The sequence below is a fragment of the Hemiscyllium ocellatum genome, chromosome 29 (genome assembly GCF_020745735.1).
Source record: "Hemiscyllium ocellatum isolate sHemOce1 chromosome 29, sHemOce1.pat.X.cur, whole genome shotgun sequence".
Taxonomy (NCBI): domain Eukaryota; kingdom Metazoa; phylum Chordata; class Chondrichthyes; order Orectolobiformes; family Hemiscylliidae; genus Hemiscyllium; species Hemiscyllium ocellatum.
In genome coordinates, this window is record NC_083429.1 from 20,492,342 (window position 1) to 20,510,832 (window position 18,491).

Below are 18,491 nucleotides of genomic sequence, written 5' to 3' on the forward strand. Positions count from 1 at the left end.
CTTTAAGGAGCACCTTAAAGGTAGGTAGAGAGATAATGAGGTTTAGGAAAGAATTCTTCAGTTTAGGACTTAGATCATTGAAGGCATAGTCACTCAAAATGTATAGGAAAGAAAATGAGGGATTGAGAAAAAATTGGAGTTCAAGGAGCAGACAGGCCTAGCAGGTTTGTAGTGCTGGAGGAGGGTACAGAGATTTGGGAAGCTGGGGCCAGTGTAGAATCACAGAATCCCTATAGTATGGAAGCAGGCCATTCAGCCCATTGAGTCCACACTAACCCTCCAAAGATTATCCCATCCAGACACACCCTACTGCCCTATTTCTATAACCCTGCATTGGTCATAGCTAACTCATCTAGCCTACACATCCCTGAACACTATGGGCAATTTAGCATTGCCAATCCCCCTAACCTGCACATCTTCAGACTGTGGGAAGAAACTAGAGCAGCAGGAGGAAACCCAGGGAGATAGACACAGGGAGAATGCACAAACTCCACACAGACAGTGCCCCGAGTCTGGAATCAAACCAGGGTTCTTGGTGCTGTGAGGCAGCAGTGCTAACTACTGAGCCACCGTGCCACCCCATGCTGGTGGTGAGATGGTAGTTAATCGTGAAGCCACATAAAGCAAGATGAGAAATTTATAATGAATGTGTTCAGGTATCCACAATGTAGAACACCGGTACCAGCGCACAGGATATTGGAAAAGAGGCAGAAAGAGTCAGAATGTGGTGATTAGTTGATGTCACATTCTGAATCTGTCCAATATTCATTCAAACAAACAACTGCTTGATGATAGTTTGTACTTAAATCTCTGTGCTGAATTCAGGATTCCACTCATTCTGTCACTCAGGCTGGGGTCAGTTGGCTAATAAAGTCACTATATCGTTCAGACTGTTTATACTAGCAGGCGCACTGATGGCAAGCAGCAAGAGAGGGGAGACTAGGTTATCCGACAAAAACTGCCCTTGATCGGTGATTACAGCTCCTTCTCTAGCCATCCCCTGTCCTTTCTGAACAAGGTTATCCAATTAGTTCCTCACTCTGGACAGTTTTGTGCAGTGAGTTCATGTCCTCTAGGATCACTTAATTAGATCATTTTCAACATGGTTTACCTGATATTCTGCAATTAAATAGTTACCCAACATTCCGTGGTGAAAACTGACCGAGGGTCATCCAACCTAGTCTGGCATTGCATCTCTTATTAAAATTGCTTTCTTTAAAGTGCTAATCCCTTTATTGGATGTACTTTATTATCTCATTTCAGCACTTGGCCCAGCTCTTAGTTGAGAGTGACAGAACAGGCAACAATGAATCCCTTGCTGCCTGTCCAGTTGTGATATTGTGCTCTACATGACATCGCTAATGATTGGTGGACAGCAGGATGTTGTCACTATCATTTAAAGTGCAGGATTCAGGGTTACACAGAGGAGTTCACAATGCTCTCAATTTGAGAGACATTTCCCGGAGAAGGTTAATCCTGCATGCAGAATAGCAACTTATCAAACTGCTCAGAACTATGCGTACTTTGCACCCTGCGGTTTAATCTGAAGTTTTACAAAAGCAAATACTGGAACCATCTTGAACCAAGAACTCAAATTGTGGAAGAAATCAATAGCAATTTAACTTTTATGGTGGTGTTGGCTGAGGGTGAACTGTAAGCTAGGGTAGCAGGAGACTACCCAACTCCAGTGCTGTAGGTTCCTTATACAGCCTTCACTATTTATCCTGGGTGCATTGGTGTCAATGTGAGTTGTCCATTTGTGGGATAAACAAGAAACCATGAGTGAACATGGAAGGAATATGGAAGCAGCTTTTTTGCTTCCTGATCTGACACAATTGACCAGCAATGGAGGCAGGTTCGATTGAGGCATTCAAGAAGGAATTGGATTGTTATCTAAAAAAGGAGAGTCTACAGTGCTAAAGGCAGATGGCAGAAAAGTGACACTAGGTAAATTGCTTCAAAAGATACCATAGGCCAAATGGTCTCTTTTGTACTGTCACCTATCTGGAATTCTTGCAATGATCCCAAGAGGAAAGTGGTCAATTTCATCCAAATGGGCTGGTAGAGGAACTTTGCAGAGGTGCAAACCTGAACTGTACAAAGGAAACATCATACTTAATGTGGTTTAAACACATTCAATATTTTTGGCACCAATGGTAATGAGAAAAGAGTTGGTGCTATGTTCCAGATATGGGTGGCTAGCTGAGACGAACAGAAATGGTGGAATAGGAATGGAACAGTATCAAGTATCTCCTTGGAATTAATGGTGGAAGGTTGGGATGAGCATTGACAGAATCTCAAGAATTTTTAAAACTCATCTCACGCATGGAGAACAGTCCAGTGAAAAAGCTCCAAGGAAGCATTTGTTCAATCACTATCTGTCTGCTTCCAGTTTACAAGGGAAGAAGGTGTTGGGGGGAATGCCCTGTCAGATGACCAGTGGCGGGAGAGTATAGGGTGAGCTTTTGGAGTCAGAAAATCATCTGAAGTACTTTATTCAATCAGAGTAGGTAATGTCAGAGTTCACAATGGGCTAATACTCTCAAGTGAAGGAAGGAAGGAATTTGAGATAGCAGGAGAGAGAACAAAGTGAAAGGTTATGATGCCAACTGGATGCATATTTTAAAATATCAAGCATTTATCTGAAGGCATTTCAGAGTCTGTGTAATCATTTGATGCTACACGCAGCTCAGCAACCAGTCAGCTGTGTAATTGCAGTGTTCAAACATTACAACAAAAAGACAAATAGTTCACATCAGAAAGGTTTCATTACCTTATAGAGGACTACTAATGTAATACTTTTGTTGCTGTTAGTGGAAGACTTGGTGTAATTGCCCTTTCATACATTAGTCTCGATTTTCACTGACATTTTTTTGAAGTTTAAACTTTCAAAAGTGTTGTTTCATTCAGAGACCAGACCACTTCCATCACTGACTTCCTTGCTGCTGGTTGTCTACTCTGCCTGAACTTATTCCTGGATGTTTTGTCACATAACTACCTGCTTCAATCCTCCCTTGATCTCACTATTGCCATTTATGTCCCGTGTTACTATGCAAATTGAAACCTCAACAGATTCTCCACCATCAAATTGAATGAATCTTGATTATCAGCCAAATAGCAAATTTCCCCAAGTCCTATATTTTTATAAATAGTGAAGAAAAAATTCAATTTTAATCAGAAAAATAGGCTGTTTCTTTTAACGCTTCGTGACTTTTCTCCTTGGCTCATTCACTGCACTGTCCATGTGAACATTCTTCAATTCTTGTCACCTTTGGGAGAATCCTAAAAGATCGGCAATGTATCTTGCTCTCTAAAATCTAGAACATTCCTCTTTGCTACCCATTTGCGCTTCTTTGGAAGATGCTTGGTTGGGGGCAGGTAGCAGGGAGGTTGAGGAAAAAAGTTTTGTTTCTGTATCTTGGCTGACTGGATAGATCTTGCAGGACTTCAGGAGACTATGAATACTTCAATGGACCACAATGAAATTGCCAGACAGATTTACTAATTGATATATGAACCACAATAATGACACATCGTAGAGTTACAATAGTAGGAGAACTAACTAAATGTCCTTGGAATATTTAAGGAAAAAAACAAACAAAACTGTTACAAAACAGAGTAGACCCTTCTGCTAATTTAAATCAGACACACAGAAAAGCTCACCTCTCCTCGTAATCTGTTGAAGTACGGGTGACAAAGAACTACCAAATCCACTATTTAAATAAACGATTTATTCTTTAACTCCAAGATTAAATAAAATTAAACAACTATCTATATTGTAAACCTCCTATGTCTTAACGAGTTATCTACCTCCCACTCTACAACTCCATACTGATCTGATAAATCCCCCTCTATTAAGTTTTACAAAAAAATTCAAATTTCAAACCCAATCAGCTGTGTCGACTCTCTTCTGAATTTTCCTCTGTAGATTTTTCTGGGTCTTTTCTTCGGTCTTCTGCTGTACAGGTTTCATACGAACCGGTATCTTTCAGACAGCAATTCTGTGGGCATTCTGTGTTTGTTGCTGCTCTTTGATGCTCTGGCTAACTATTCAAAATGCCCGATTTTTATACCCCAAAACATGAGATTGTCTCATTGGTTTGATGTCATCAAAACAGTAAAATTCAAATTCAATTGGATTTTGGTATCTTGGTGCATAATTTAAACTGATTGGCCAAATTTAAATTTGTTGAGTACCATAATAACTCAGCTCAGCTATTTGTTTCATAGCCAAATGTTACATTTTTAAATTTTCACAGTCAGTGCTTGTTAAGTTTTTGCCAGCTTTCACTCTCTGTTAAAGGTACAGTACACCTACAACTTTAGAACAGAAGGATGTTGTAAAACTTGAACGGGTTCAGAAAAGATTCACAAGGATATTGCCAGGGTTTGAGGGTGTGAGCTATAGGGAGAGGCTGAACAGAATGGGGCTATTTTCCCTGGAGAGTCAGAGGTTCAGGGTTCATAAAACATGAGGGAGATGGATAAAGTAAATAGACAAGATCGTTTCCCTGGGATGGAGGAGTCCAAAACTAGAGGACATAGGTTTATGGTGACAGGGGAAAATTTAAAAGGGACAACATTTTCATGCAGAGGGTGGTGCATGTATGGAATGAGCTGCCAGAGGAAATGGGGGAGGCTAGTACAATTGCAACATTTAAAAGGCATCTGGATGGGTGTTATGAAGATGTACTATACCTTTAAGAGAGTAAAAGCTAGTAGTGACAGCACCAAGTATTCTCAATACGATACAATGTAACATACGCTCCAGCTACTGGGATAGCTAGATGCCTGGAAACGACAAAACAGATTTGAATTCAGCCAATCACTTTAAATTGTATCCTGAGAAAAGACCAAATTCCAATCAAGTATGAATTGAGTATATTGATAATCTTAAAAACCAATGACACAATCCGATGCTTTGGGGTATAAGACCGAGGAAAGTTGAACAGTTAGGAGGAGATGTGCCACCAGACCAACAGCTGTAGACTGCCAGTCAGAATTCTCTGAGAGGTGCCTGTCTAGAGAAGGAGTTTGCACAGAAAAAAACCTCAACACTGACCTGGGAAGCAAATCTACCGACCAAGATAAAGAGAAGATTTGACCAATGGCTGGTTTTAAAATTTGAAATTTTCTGTAAATCGTAATCGGGAGTTTTATCAGACTAGTATTATCGTAGGGAAGGTAACAGATAGTTTAGAGCAAGGAATTATAAATAGTTGTTAGCTAATTATTCTCTGTTATACTTTAAGAAATAAAGTTGTTAAACGTTACTTTAAATAGTTCTTGGCCACTTGAATTTTTACAGATTACTGCATGAAATAAATTTTTTCTGTATTGCTGGTTTTAAATTAAGCAGCAGGGTTTACCACATGTTGCAACAATGGGTATATGAATAGGAAGGGTTTAGCAGGATATGGACTAAATGCGGGCAAATATGACTAGATTATTTTCGGATATCTGGTCAGCATGGTCGAGTAGGACCAACGAGTTTGTTTCTGTGCTGTACATCTCTATGACTCTATGATTCTATAATTGTACCTTCAGTATTGTACAGCAATAATAGACCATAGCCTTTGGATAGATGTAATGTGAAGGTACCAGTGTTGTTCTGGTTGGGCAAAGTCAGATGTTACACAACAACAGGTTATAGAGCAACAGGTTTATTTGAAATCACAAGGTTTTGGAGCACTGCTGATGGTGACCTGACAAAGAAACAGGACTCTGAAAGCTTATGATTTCAAATAAATCTGTTGGACTATAACCTGGTACTGTGTGACTTCTAACTTTGGATAGATGATAAAGTTGAACAACCCTGGGAAAACCCAAATTTCAATAAAATGACTGGAACAAAGAAAATATAAATTACATGTCCTCATAATTCAAAAGGAGCAGCGACCACACATTCATCCAAACAAATCCCACCAGATACTTGTTTTGACTAAATACATTGGCCAATCCTATTAAAATTAATTTATGCAGTTTTGCCCGCAGACCCAATGTTTAACCCCTTACTTACGGTAAAAGACATAAAAAACTATAACCATGAATTCCAGAGCCAAAAGTGATTCATTTTTGGGACACTCAGTTCTCTGCATTTCCTGAGATTATACATGTAATATATCTTATGTCATGCAATGTATCTTACCACGTACAGCTCTCACATCACTTCGTCTATCACCTTTGTCTTTTTTTGAGTACCATATTGTCCTAAGGATAGGAAGATAAAGTAGACATTAAGATATTGCTGATCATGAAGAATCAAAACTATCCACCAATAGTTCAACATCGAGATTGTCTTATCTCACCAGAGTGAGGATTAGGATCAAACATTTGAAAATTCAACTTATTGATTGGGATGTCGGGCCTGTGGGCAGGGATCACAGCTCAGTGGATTGAGATGTCCTGTTTGAAGAACTGGGATCATTGCCTGAGTAATCAGATTCTCACATTTGATCATTCCAATCTGTCTGTCTCAGTTTCCCATATGTATTTTCCATGTCAATAACTTTCAGCATTCCTCATATTACCTTGTATATGAATAAGTGAAAACAAGATGCACTCGGAGCAAGGAAATCCCAGAATCCATAGCTGCAATGAAAATCCTCTATTAAAAATATATAACAAACTTATTCACTATCAAAATTAATGCTGTCATTGTATTACTCTATATGAACATATGGAAGAGGGCAGAAATAGGTCATTTGCCCATCATGACTGATCTGTTTGTGCTTCAATTTCCACATTTCCATTTACCTGTTTGATCCCCATGCCTAACATGTAACTATCTACTTCTGTCGTAAAGATATTCAACTATCCTGCTTCCACTGCCTTATAAGTCAGGGGGGTTCCTGACTGTCTGAGAGAAAACCATCTCATCTCTGTCCTATAACAACAAGCCTCATTTTTAATATATTGCCACCCCCTCCAAACTCTAGACAGACTCACATAAAGAAACATCTTTTCCATGTCCACCTTGTGAAGATCTTTCAGGATCTTATACATTTTAAATCATCTCTTACTCTTCCAAACTCCAGTGGAAGTGAGCTGCTCTGTCCAACTTGTTCTTATAAGACAACCCAATCCATAATTTACTTTGATGAATTTCACAGCTATGTAAAAGAGATGTAGAGAGAGAGAAAAGATGGTGAGACAAATTCGGCTTGTTGCATTTAGTCATGGACTGTTCTGGTTTGAGGGAATGCCTCAGAGTATGCGTCATGTTTTTGTGTCTCATCCCTCAGCTTTGCTGGATTTTAACAGTTACACTATGAAATTAATAAGACAGTGATTTAAAATTAATACCATAGAGTTAGCTCAGTTTCAGCTCTGAATGCATACAGGGCTGGCCACATTTTATCAATGTAATGACAGCCAAACATCATATTACACCAAATACTGGAACACATTGAAGCTTTAGGTGAGTTCTTAAAATAGCACACTCTAATCTTTTTTTCTGGACAGAACATTCTCACACCAATAGTTCCCAATCCATGACAATTTCAGCCTTTCTAAATTGGCTAAGGCAGCAAATTTAATTATTCATCCATGAACGGTGTGATTTGTGAATAAAATGTTGTGGAAACGATTTATTTCATCTTGAATGTTAATTACATATCTTTTCTCCCAAAACATCTTTCGTGTGTGTTTAGGCTTTAGAAGATTGCAGCATAACTTGATGAATACTAGTACCCTATAAGTTGGGGCTAGTTGTTTGCTTAGTAACATGCTTGTGGGCGGCACGGTGGCACAGTGGTTAGCACTGCTGCCTCACAGCGCCTGAGACCCGGGTTCAATTCCCGACTCAGGCGACTGACTGTGTGGAGTTTGCACGTTCTCCCCGTGTCTGCGTGGGTTTCCTCCGGGTGCTCCGGTTTCCTCCCACAGTCCAAAGATGTGCGGGTCAGGTGAATTGGCCATGCTAAATTGCCCGTAGTGTTAGGTAAGGGGTAAATGTAGGGGTATGGGTGGGTTTCGCTTCGGCGGGTCGGTGTGGACTTGTTGGGCTGAAGGGCCTGTTTCCACACTGTAAGTCTAATCTAATCTAACATCACCCAACTGGGTAAAGACAGTCAGACTTGGGGATAGATTCTATGGATAATTTGAGAGATGTAGTGATTGAAACTCTTTTGGGACCATCAGGCACTTTTTAAATTATGTTTCCTAGGCTTTCGTACTTGCTATCCATGTCAATCCCTTATTTAATAGAATTGCTGACTCTACTAGGGCTCTCACTCCTTTTGGGAAAGTCATCAGTCCAGAGGTTTGGTGAGGCAAATCATGGAATTGACCATTCTCTTCTACATGGCAGTGCCCAGTGTCAGCTGCAGCTGAATGGGTACCTATCTTGCCTGAGTTTGTAAGTATAGTTTGAAGCTACACACCAAAGAACTCAGTACATCCATCCAGACTGTAGAACCAAGGGAGTGCAGCACTGTCAGATGTGCTGCCTTTCAGATGGGAACTTAAATTTCTGCCTGCCATCTCAAGGAACTGTACATGACTCCAGGACTCCATGTGGAAGAGGGAAGGGATTGTTCTAGCCTACATTTATCCCTCAGCTGACGTCACTAAAAATTCATCTCACTGTTTCTAAGAATTTCAGGAAAAACGGCTGCCAGTATCCTGCACTATAATGCTAGCCATGTGTTAAGCAGTAACTGCAGTTTGTTGACTGTAAAGTATACTCGGACATTCTGGGCAGTGAAAACTGCTCCATAACTGAAAATTTGTTATCTTGAGTATATTATCTCAGATGCAGGTCTGTCACCATGTAACACTGGAGTACAGTACTGGTGGGGCAAGCCTGTCACTGTAAGACGCTGGGGTACAGTACTGATGGAGACAGGTCTGTCACTGTATAACACTGGGGTACAGTACTGGTGGAGACAGGTCTGTCACTGTATAACACTGGGGTACAGCACTGATGGAGACAGGTCTGCCACTGTATTACACTGGGGTACAGTACTGGTGGAGGCCATTCTGTCACTGTATAGCACTGGGGTATAGTACTAGTGCGGAAAGATCTGTCACTGTATAACATGGGTACAGCACTGATGGAGACAAGTCTGTCACTGTATAAGACCGGAGTATGGTACTGATGGAGACAGGTCTGTCACTGTAAAACATTGGGGTACGTTACTAGTGGAGACCAGTCTATCACTGTATAACACTGGGGCACAGTACTGATGGAGACATGTCTGCCACTGTATTACACTGGGATACAGTACTGGTGGAGACCAGTCTGTCACTATATAGCACTGGAGTACAGTACTGGTGGGGAAAGATCTGTCATTGTATATACTGGGGTACAGTACTGGTGGAAACTAGTCTGTCACTATATAACACTAGGGTACAGTACTAGTGCGGAAAGGTATGTCACTGTATAACATGGGTACATCACTGATGGAGACAGGTCTGTCACTGTATAAGACCAGGGTACATTACTGATGGGGACAGGTCTGTCACTGCAAAATACTGGGATACATAACTGATGGTGACCGGTCTGTCACTGTATAACACTGGGAAACAGAACTATAGGGACAGGTCTGTCGCTGCTTAACACTGGGTAACAGATAGAGGTCTGCTGCTGTATAATACTGGGATGCAGTGCTAGTGGGGACAGATCTGTCACTGTATAACTCTGGGTTACAGTACTGGTAGATCGAGGTCTGTTGCTTTCTGACACTGTGCTACACTACTGGTGGGGACCAATCTGTCATTGTGTAACATTAAGGATATGTGTTCCAAATAAATAGGAGAAAGTAATGGACCTGATTTTCAACCTACAGATCCCTCAGGTATAAGCCCCTCATGCACTGACCCTATGTGTGAGTAAGCCCCATTGGCACAAAAAGTTTTCCATGTGGAAATTGTTCAATGAATCCCAGCAGTCTACTAAATATATGGAAACTACTTTGTCTTACAAAGTGAGTTCGGATAGGCTGTAATTCAATCCTCAGCATTTTTCTTTCTGAGCTGAGGAAAACATCTTCGGGGCATTTACAGCTGCCCTTTCTCTATCCTGGCTCCTTACTTTTTTTGTGGGGGTCACTTAGCTCAGTTGGCTGGATAGCTGGTTTGCAATGAGAGTGATGCTAACAGAGTGGATTCAATTCCTGCACCAGCTAAGGTTGTCATGAAGAACTCTCCTTGACCTCTTCTCTCCTCACCTGAGGTGTGGTGACCCTCAGCTTAAAGTCATCCTTCTTTATGAGAGAGCAGCCCATGGACTGATAGGACTATAGTAAGTGTGCTTGCCTTTAACTTGTCTTCATTATACTCTCCTACTATTTATCCTTCTCAGGTGTATAGGGATGATGCAAGAAGATTTTGTTTTATGGATCAGCTCATAATTGTCAGCTGTTGTTGCTGCCCGTCTTGCAATTGCAATTTTATCTTCAATGTTGGCTTTCATTACCAATGGTCAAGAATTTTAAACTCTTCTATGAGAAAGATTTCTCTGAAAGCTTATTTTTACTCCTAAAGCCTGTATCCAAAATCCATCATCAAAATCCCTTTCAAATCAATAGAGGGTTGCCCAGCCTGTACACTTAAATTTTTAAGCTTTTGCCTGTCTGCTTCAGGGACTACCTTAACTACTCCCAGGGTACCCTTTATTACAGCAACTGGACTTGCCATATAAATATATTGGCAACAAGGGCTGGTCAGAGCTAGGAATACTACAGTGAGTAACTTTCTCCCTAACTCCCCAAAGCCTGTCCACCATTTACAAGGCAGGAGTCAGGAGTATGATGGAATACTCCCCACTTGCCCGGTTAAGTGCAGCTCCAACAATACTCAAAGCTTAACACCATCCAGGACAAAGCAGCCACGTGATTGGCACCGCATTCACAAAGATCAATTCCCTCCTCCACCAACCCTCAATTGCAGGAATGTATTCTATCAAAGAAATTCATTAGAGATCATTGAGACAGCATTTTCCAAACTAGTGACCACTTCCAACTGGAAGCACAGGGGCAGCAGTTATATGGAAACATCACCACTTACACGTTCCCCTCCAAGGCACTCACCACCCTATTTTGGAAATATATCACTGTCCCTTCACTGTTGTTGGGTCAAAATCCTGGAATTCCTTCCCCAATGGCATTGTGGGTTTATCTACAATGCATGGACTATAGCGGTTCAAGAAGGCAGCTCACCACCTTCTCAAGGGCAACTAGCTGCTGGCACAACTACTGAGACCCACATTCCATAAGTGAATAAAAAGAAATTGGAATCATGTTGCAACTATGATATGAGCTTGGTATTATTCAGATGCCTTCCTCAATGGTCAGGAGTTTCATTCTTGTATTTTTGCTCTGTTTGTTTCAGTCCCTCCAGATAACCCAGTGATCAGCAGTGGGCCTGTCGTCAGCCTGAAAGTGGGAGATTCTCTGAACCTTACATGTCGTGCAGATAACGCCAAGCCAGCAGCTGTCATCACATGGATCCGAGATGGAGAGCCATTGAAAGGAGCGACCTACATAAAGGTGAGAACAGCTGGCACCAACTTAGATACAAGCAGCGGCAATGCTGACTCCAGGGTTGAGGCAGTTCAGTGGGATGCAATATTGGGATTGACTGGGATGAGGTAGAATGGAATGGAGCAGCTCAGATTGGGATGGGGTGGAAATGGTTCGATGTATGGGGTGAATGGGATGAGGATGGCCTGAGTGGGATGGGTTCAGGTGAAATTGGGTTGAGGGAGATGGGTTGGGATGGCATTGGGGAGAGTTGTGGCTATGTGAATCTGGTTGATGATGAGGAGGAAGGGGTGACGGGGAGGTCTGATGAAACTGAATTGGTTGGGATTGATGTGTGGTGGGATGGAGTGGGTTGGGGTGGTGTGTGGTGGGATGGAATGGGTTAGGGGGTGTGGTGGGATGGAATGGATTGGGGTGGTGTGTGGTCAGTGAAGTGGGTTGCGGTGGTGAGTGGTGCAATGGAGTGGGTTGGGGTGGTGTGTGGTCAGATGGAGTGGATTGAGGTGGTGTGTGGTGGGATGGAGTGAGTTGGGGTGGTGTGTGGTGGAATAAAGTGAGCTGGGGTGGTGTGTGGTGGAATGGAATTGGTTCAGGTGGTGTGTGGCAGGTCAGAATAGGTAGGAGTGGTGTGTGATGGGATGGAGTGGGTTGAGGTGGTGTGTGGTTGGATGGAGTGGGTTGAGGTGGTGTGTGGTGAGATGAAGTGGAGAGAAAGTGAGATGAAGGAGAGAGGAGGAATTGGCTGTGTTTTAGGTGAGTTAGTGTGACTGGCTGGGTTTTGATGGGTTGTTGGTGGCAGTAATAGCAATCTGACGACAGCAACCTAAAGGAAAGGTCACACTGACACCCTTCACTCCAACCTAGTAGCTGAAACAATCATGATGTGGTCAGAAATACAGAAAAATAGAAGACCTCTTAGCAATCCAACTGTGGACTAATACAGCCCCTGCCTTTAATTACAGTTCATAAGTTAATCATTGTCTGAAGTAAGAGTGTAAAGCTGACACAGCTGTATGTAGCTGATTAAACAGCTCTTTCTCTCTAACTCATTTTATAATTAAATTAACTGCCATCCTTCTCAGGTTTCCTTTCTCCATGAATTTAGTGCTCATCGAGGCGAGGGATGATTGTGCTGGAGAATGAGCTGTTCTCTATCCCAGTCCCCTGTCAAAAACCCAAACACAAACTGCGTGGTTTGAATGCTGAGGAAAGCTGTTTTTACACTGCTTGGGAAATAGGTCATATCCCACACTTTAGAAGTGTTAATGCTACCCTTTTCCATTATTACAGCAGCCATTCTGTCAACTACCTGAGATTATTGTACTTCGGGAAGGACTGTGTTCACAAGGAATTATTCCGTGTTTATGTATGTCTTTTGACATTAGATACTGTTAACTTCAAAACAAGATCATTAATTGGAAAGTACTTTTTCACATCAAGAGTACTGGAGATCTGTACCTCTTTGAATGCTGGGATCTGAAAGATTTTGATTGGTAAGGGACATGTATCAAAGATGGTAAATAAAGGTGCACATCAATTCTAGAATGGCAGGAGAGGCTCAAAGGAATGAAGGTGTTTTGTTCCAAAGTCCTTTTCTAGTTGCTGTTTAATCTCATTTGAAATGTAACTCGAATAGGTCTGGAGTTGGCAGGAGAATGTTCCATGATGCATCATCAAAGCAGAAATGGTAAAAATCAAACAGGGAAGTAAAATTGTAGTGAAAACTATAACTCTATCTCAGGTTGCAGTCTTTAACATAGCAATAATTCAACCAACTATGTTGGAGCTTTGCAGAATGACATTGTATGTATTTAGAATTATTGTACTCTTTTTAATGTTGATCTCCAGCAAAAGTCTTCATTGCTGTCATTTTTGGAGATGGTTGGAGCCAACAATTAGTGAGGAGCAGAAGCCTGAGACTAACCACAAATATGAGTAAGTGAAGAGAACATTGAATTGCATACATTACCCCTACCACACTCTGTTAACTCAATGTTATTACAGTTATACACTCCTCCTTAACACTTTTCTCTGGTTGATGGTCTAACTATTCAGATGAAAAGAAAGTGTTTTATATTAACAGTTTCCATCTCACTGAGAAGGCTTTAAGTCAATCCAGATTCAATAATCTGCTTAGAAAATCTTGCTTAAATTTTGACCGCTGTTACAAATAGCACCACAACAGCTGAGACAAACTATAACATCCTAAAACAATTCACACTATTCTAAATAAAATAATCCATAACTTACTTTAATAAAAAAATTCAACCTCTCTCTCAAAGCTGACAGATTCTTGAAAAGATTCCAGAACCAGAACTATTGGTGTACCATGCTTCAATGAAACTTGTTCATTCTTTTTTAAATATATTGTCAACAGTGTTGTGATCAATTGAAGACGGATCAAATGACTCCCTTCTTTGCCATCTTCTGGGCTTGTTTGCTTGTTTTTTTCATTTTTTAATATTTTGAAGTGCTCTTACACACAAAAATAAACTTCCTTTACCTTCACCAAATCACTGTGCTTTCTTTCACCTATTAACCACCACCGGTACATCACCCACGTTTTCCAGTTGAATAATGCAACTGGAAAGCCCATGCACATTGCAAAGCCCATGAGGGGCAATGCAAACCATCAAAGGTGAGGGAGAGGGGGAAGGTGGTAAGTAAAATGAGTAGGAATTGAAGATAAACGAGTTCACCTCCTAAGGTGCCCACATCTCTCTACTCCGAGTTACTGGTGGACACTATGTGCTCCCTCTCCAAGGACACCCAAGCACGAATGTATATCCTGGGTTATCGTGAAAGAGATTAGCATGAGATCAATTCAAGTAAAATAATTTTTAAAAATTACTGACATGCACATATGAAAGGTTGTATGCACATGAATACAGATTATAGTGAAGAAAGATAGCTTGGACAAATTAGAGTCCATAAAAAGTAAAATTTCATACGCTGTAAATTTGTGAATCAGTTGGCTTCAGGATGAATTCTGAGTCTTAATGCTTCTAATTTAAAAATGTAAATGACTAGGTTTAAAAACCGAAAGAACTGTGGATACTGTAAATCAGAAACAAAAACAGAAATTGCTGGAAAAGCTCAGCAGGTCTGGCAGCATCTGTGGAGAGAAATCAGAGTTAATGTTTCAGGTCCTGTGACCCTTCCTCAGAACTGATGTTGTAGATGATTAGTTTTTTTTAATCCATCTGGAAATATGAGTACTGGGTTGACTTCTTTTAAGAACTCTCTGCAGCACAACATCCTGGACAATTACAAAAAGTAAACTTAGCTGGAAACTTCTCAGGTGAGTTGGAGAAACAGGGATGGAGCTCAAGTTATCCCATTTCAGGATCTCCATAAGCTTTTGTCATCAGTTTTGCTGATAAAGATAAAAAAGTGTTTGCTTATCATGTGACTGTCCTCTCTAACCGACCATTTACTCAAACATAATCCAATTATAACCTGATTATAACCTCAGATTTTTGAACTTCTTTTCTTTGCCAGTGTCCTACTATTCAGGTGATTTAGTTTAATGTCTGTTTCTAACCAGTTGTATATCTGGACAATGAACCATATTTCTTATTCTATTAGCACAATCAGAGTCCTCTGTGGTAATTGCCTTTGGATTCTTTTTTGCTGCATTGCCAACTCCAAATCAATTGTTTTTAAATGTAGGATATATGGTAATGCAAACTGGGTGTTTATTTCAGATGTGATTTCAAGTCACTTTCATTTTTCAGCTTTTATATTCAATGTTTTGGGGTTTGTTGTGTTTTAAAATGGTGACACTACACAATACTTTTCACTGTATTTTGTAACAAAGCACACATGAATCAACAAATACAGAGGAACCTCGATTATCCGAATATCAATTATCCGAATTTTGGATTATTTGAAGATCTCAAGGTCCCAACAGAAACATTATGTCAAAGAGGTATTTCAACACTGATAAGGGGATAGAGTTGGTGGGGGCGGACATGGGTGGGGTGGGGGCACAGATGAATGGAGTTGGGAACAGACATGGGATGGGGAGTGGACATGGGCAGAGTGGGAGGCAGATGAAGGCGGGGGTAGGGGCAGACGGGCGGGGCATGGGTAGATGGAGGTGGGGCCGTGGACGAGTTGGGGGGGGGCGTGGGTGGATGGGTTTGGGGGATGGGACCAGGGGTGGAGGTGAATGGGTTGGGGGGCGAGGGCAGACAAGGAGCATGGGTGGACAGGGTTGGGGGGGTGCGGACGGGGGCGTGGGTGGGGATGGACGGGTTGGGGGGTGAGGGTGGATGGGGTTGAGGGATGGAAAGGGGCTGGGGTGGGGCAGATGGGGGTCGGGGCGGGCGAGGGCACGATGGGGGCGGACGGGGGGAGCAGGTGGAAGGGGTTGCAGGTGCAGACAGGGTTGGGGGGGGGCGAGGTGGGGATGGATGGAATGCGCCGGTGGACAGGGTTGGGGGATGATGAGGGCTGGGGTGGGGGCAGATGGGGGGCAACGGGGGCTCACGTACAGTGTGCTGCTGCCTAGCCTTCTTAACGGGGAGTGGGCTTAGCAAGTGCTCGCTGTATAAATCCCAGCGAACTGGAGTTACTGCAATGTAACAAGTGTGCGTCTGCTCAGAAACAAACCCTCAGACAGAGATGGGGAGCAAGGCAAGCAGAGTGAGGAAAAAGGAAGCTTCAGAAAACTCCGAGCCCTAGAGGAGAGGCATTGAATCAATCAACCGAATAATCAATTATCCAAACAAAATAGTGCCCACCCATCTCGTTCAGATAATTGAGGTTCCTCTGTCAATCAAATAAACCAAATCAAATAAAATGTAATTTTGTTGAAGATCAATTCAGATTTTCAGATGATGGGTTAAAAATCATTATTTAACATTAGACACATCTTCAAGACAACAACCAAAGAGACCAATACATTAGTAGGGGGAAAACATTACCTCCACACAAGCTCAGGAGAGGGAAAGTGATTAGACATAACTGAAGAAAACGATTTTTTGAACCATTTCCGAAACATTAGCTTTGTTTCTCTCTCCACAGATGCTGCCAAAACTGATGAGTTTCTGCAGCACTTTGTTGTTATTTGCATTTATATTGCTCTTTTCATGTCATCGGGCGATCCCGAACAGCTTTATAGCCATGAAGAACTGTTGATGCGTAGTCACTGTTGTTATGTTGGCAAAAGTGGCAGCTGATTTGCTTATAGCAAAATCACATTAACTGGGGAAATAATGTGTTTCTTTGACCGGTGCCATGGGATCTTTCATATCCATTAAAGAGCCAGATGGGATCTTGGTTTAATGTCTAAAAAAAAAAGCTCTCTCTCAATACTGTACTGGAGTGTCAGCCTAGATAATAGCATAAAGTACCAGAGTGAGACTTGAACCCATAGATGTTTAAAGCTCTTTTACTCAGATATTTAATAATAAGATTTCTAACTGCACAACAGAAAAGTTATATTATTGGAGCAGGAATGAGAAAAAATTGAGTTAATTCCATTCCAAAAGTTCTGAGAAGTGGCTTTAACAATGGAGGAGATATATGGGTTCAAATGATACAGTGAAGGTAAGAATGTCAGTGTAAGATATGGTCACCATCATTTGGACTTAGAAAAGACATGAGAGGTTGGGAGGGAGTCATGGCTTAGTGATTTTGCTGTTGTATTGTGATGAGAGTACTGACATTTTGCCATCTGAAGGACATTAATGAATATAAAGTGGAATTGACAACATAGGAGTGGGATTAGATGAAGAAAAGGAATGACCTTTGATATAGAAAAGAAAGAGAATGGCAAACAAGTCAAAGGCTTAGTCATCAAATATGGCACAAAGACAGAGCTTGGACAGGTGGATTTTGAAAAGTAGATGTAATCTTGAACACATAATGAATCTATTTGCACATAAACTGACAGGAATTTTAAGGGACATTAGTTCTCCTGAATTTTGTGTTCTTTTCCTTTTTGTCTGAATTATGCTGCAGTTTGAACAAGTTGATTGCATTCTTACTGAAGATAATAAACAGTAAGTCATTATACTGAAGCTCAGAACAATCCTAATCCAGGCCGAATATCTCCCAGTATTCAGCTCCACATTTTTCAGCATTCTGTGTTGTTTGTCTCTGTATCCTCAGAAGTGTTCTTCAGTTCCCTCCACAGTTTCACATTGTCTATAATTACTGTGACATTGCAAAGTTTCTCTGTGCACATTATCAAGGGAAAGCTAGATAAAAAAATGTATATATTGCTTCTCAATATCTCAGGATGTCCCAAAGTGCTTGACAGTCAATGAGTACTAGTTGACAAACAATTACAAACATAACGCAAGAAATACCACAGCTAATTAGGCCTCAGTGCATTCCCACAGATAGAAAAACAAAAAAAAACAGAAAATTTGTTCTGCTCTTCATCAGACTAGAGTCACAGGATTTTTTTAGATTGATTCACGAAATGTCGTCATAGCTGGCTGTGTTCAGAATTTATTGCACACACCGTATTGACTTTCAGAAAGTGGCATTCTTGGATCGCTGCAGTTTATGAGGTTTAGGGACACCATCAGTACTGTTAGGAAGGGAATTCCAGGATTCTGACTCAATGATAGTGAAGGAATGGTAATATACAGAAGAACGCCCAAGACCGCGTCCAACACCACTCCCCGCCTGCTCCCCAGCCACCCCCCAACTCTGTCCAACACCGCCCCTCCATCCGCCCCCCTGTCCACTCCCCACCCAGCCCCCCCCAACCCCACCTGCCCCAAACCCCATCCAACACTGGCCACTCTGCCCATGCCCCTGCCCGCCACCTGTCCATTTCCCACCTGCACCTTTATCCTGTTCCCCCCACCCACCCAAACCTTGTCCAATACGGCGCCCCTGTCCGCTTCCCCACCCACCCTCATGTCTTCTCGCCGCCCGCTCCCAACTCCGTTCCCCGCAACTGGCCCAAACCCCTTCCAACACCGTACCCCAGACGCTCCTCGCCTGCACCCCACCCCCCGTCCGCACCTCGCCTGCACCGCC

The 18,491-nt window shown here is 41.8% G+C and overlaps 1 protein-coding gene across 1 annotated transcript in view; it reads left to right on the forward strand.

The window, feature by feature from the left end:
* kirrel3a (kirre like nephrin family adhesion molecule 3a) overlaps nucleotides 1–18,491 on the forward strand; it is a 366,352-nt gene that overhangs the window by 202,956 nt on the left and 144,905 nt on the right. Inside the window, exon 4 of the mRNA XM_060846727.1 lies at nucleotides 11,335–11,492. Within this exon, the coding sequence (XP_060702710.1) occupies nucleotides 11,335–11,492 (158 nt within the window). The remainder of the gene's footprint in view (nucleotides 1–11,334; nucleotides 11,493–18,491) is intronic.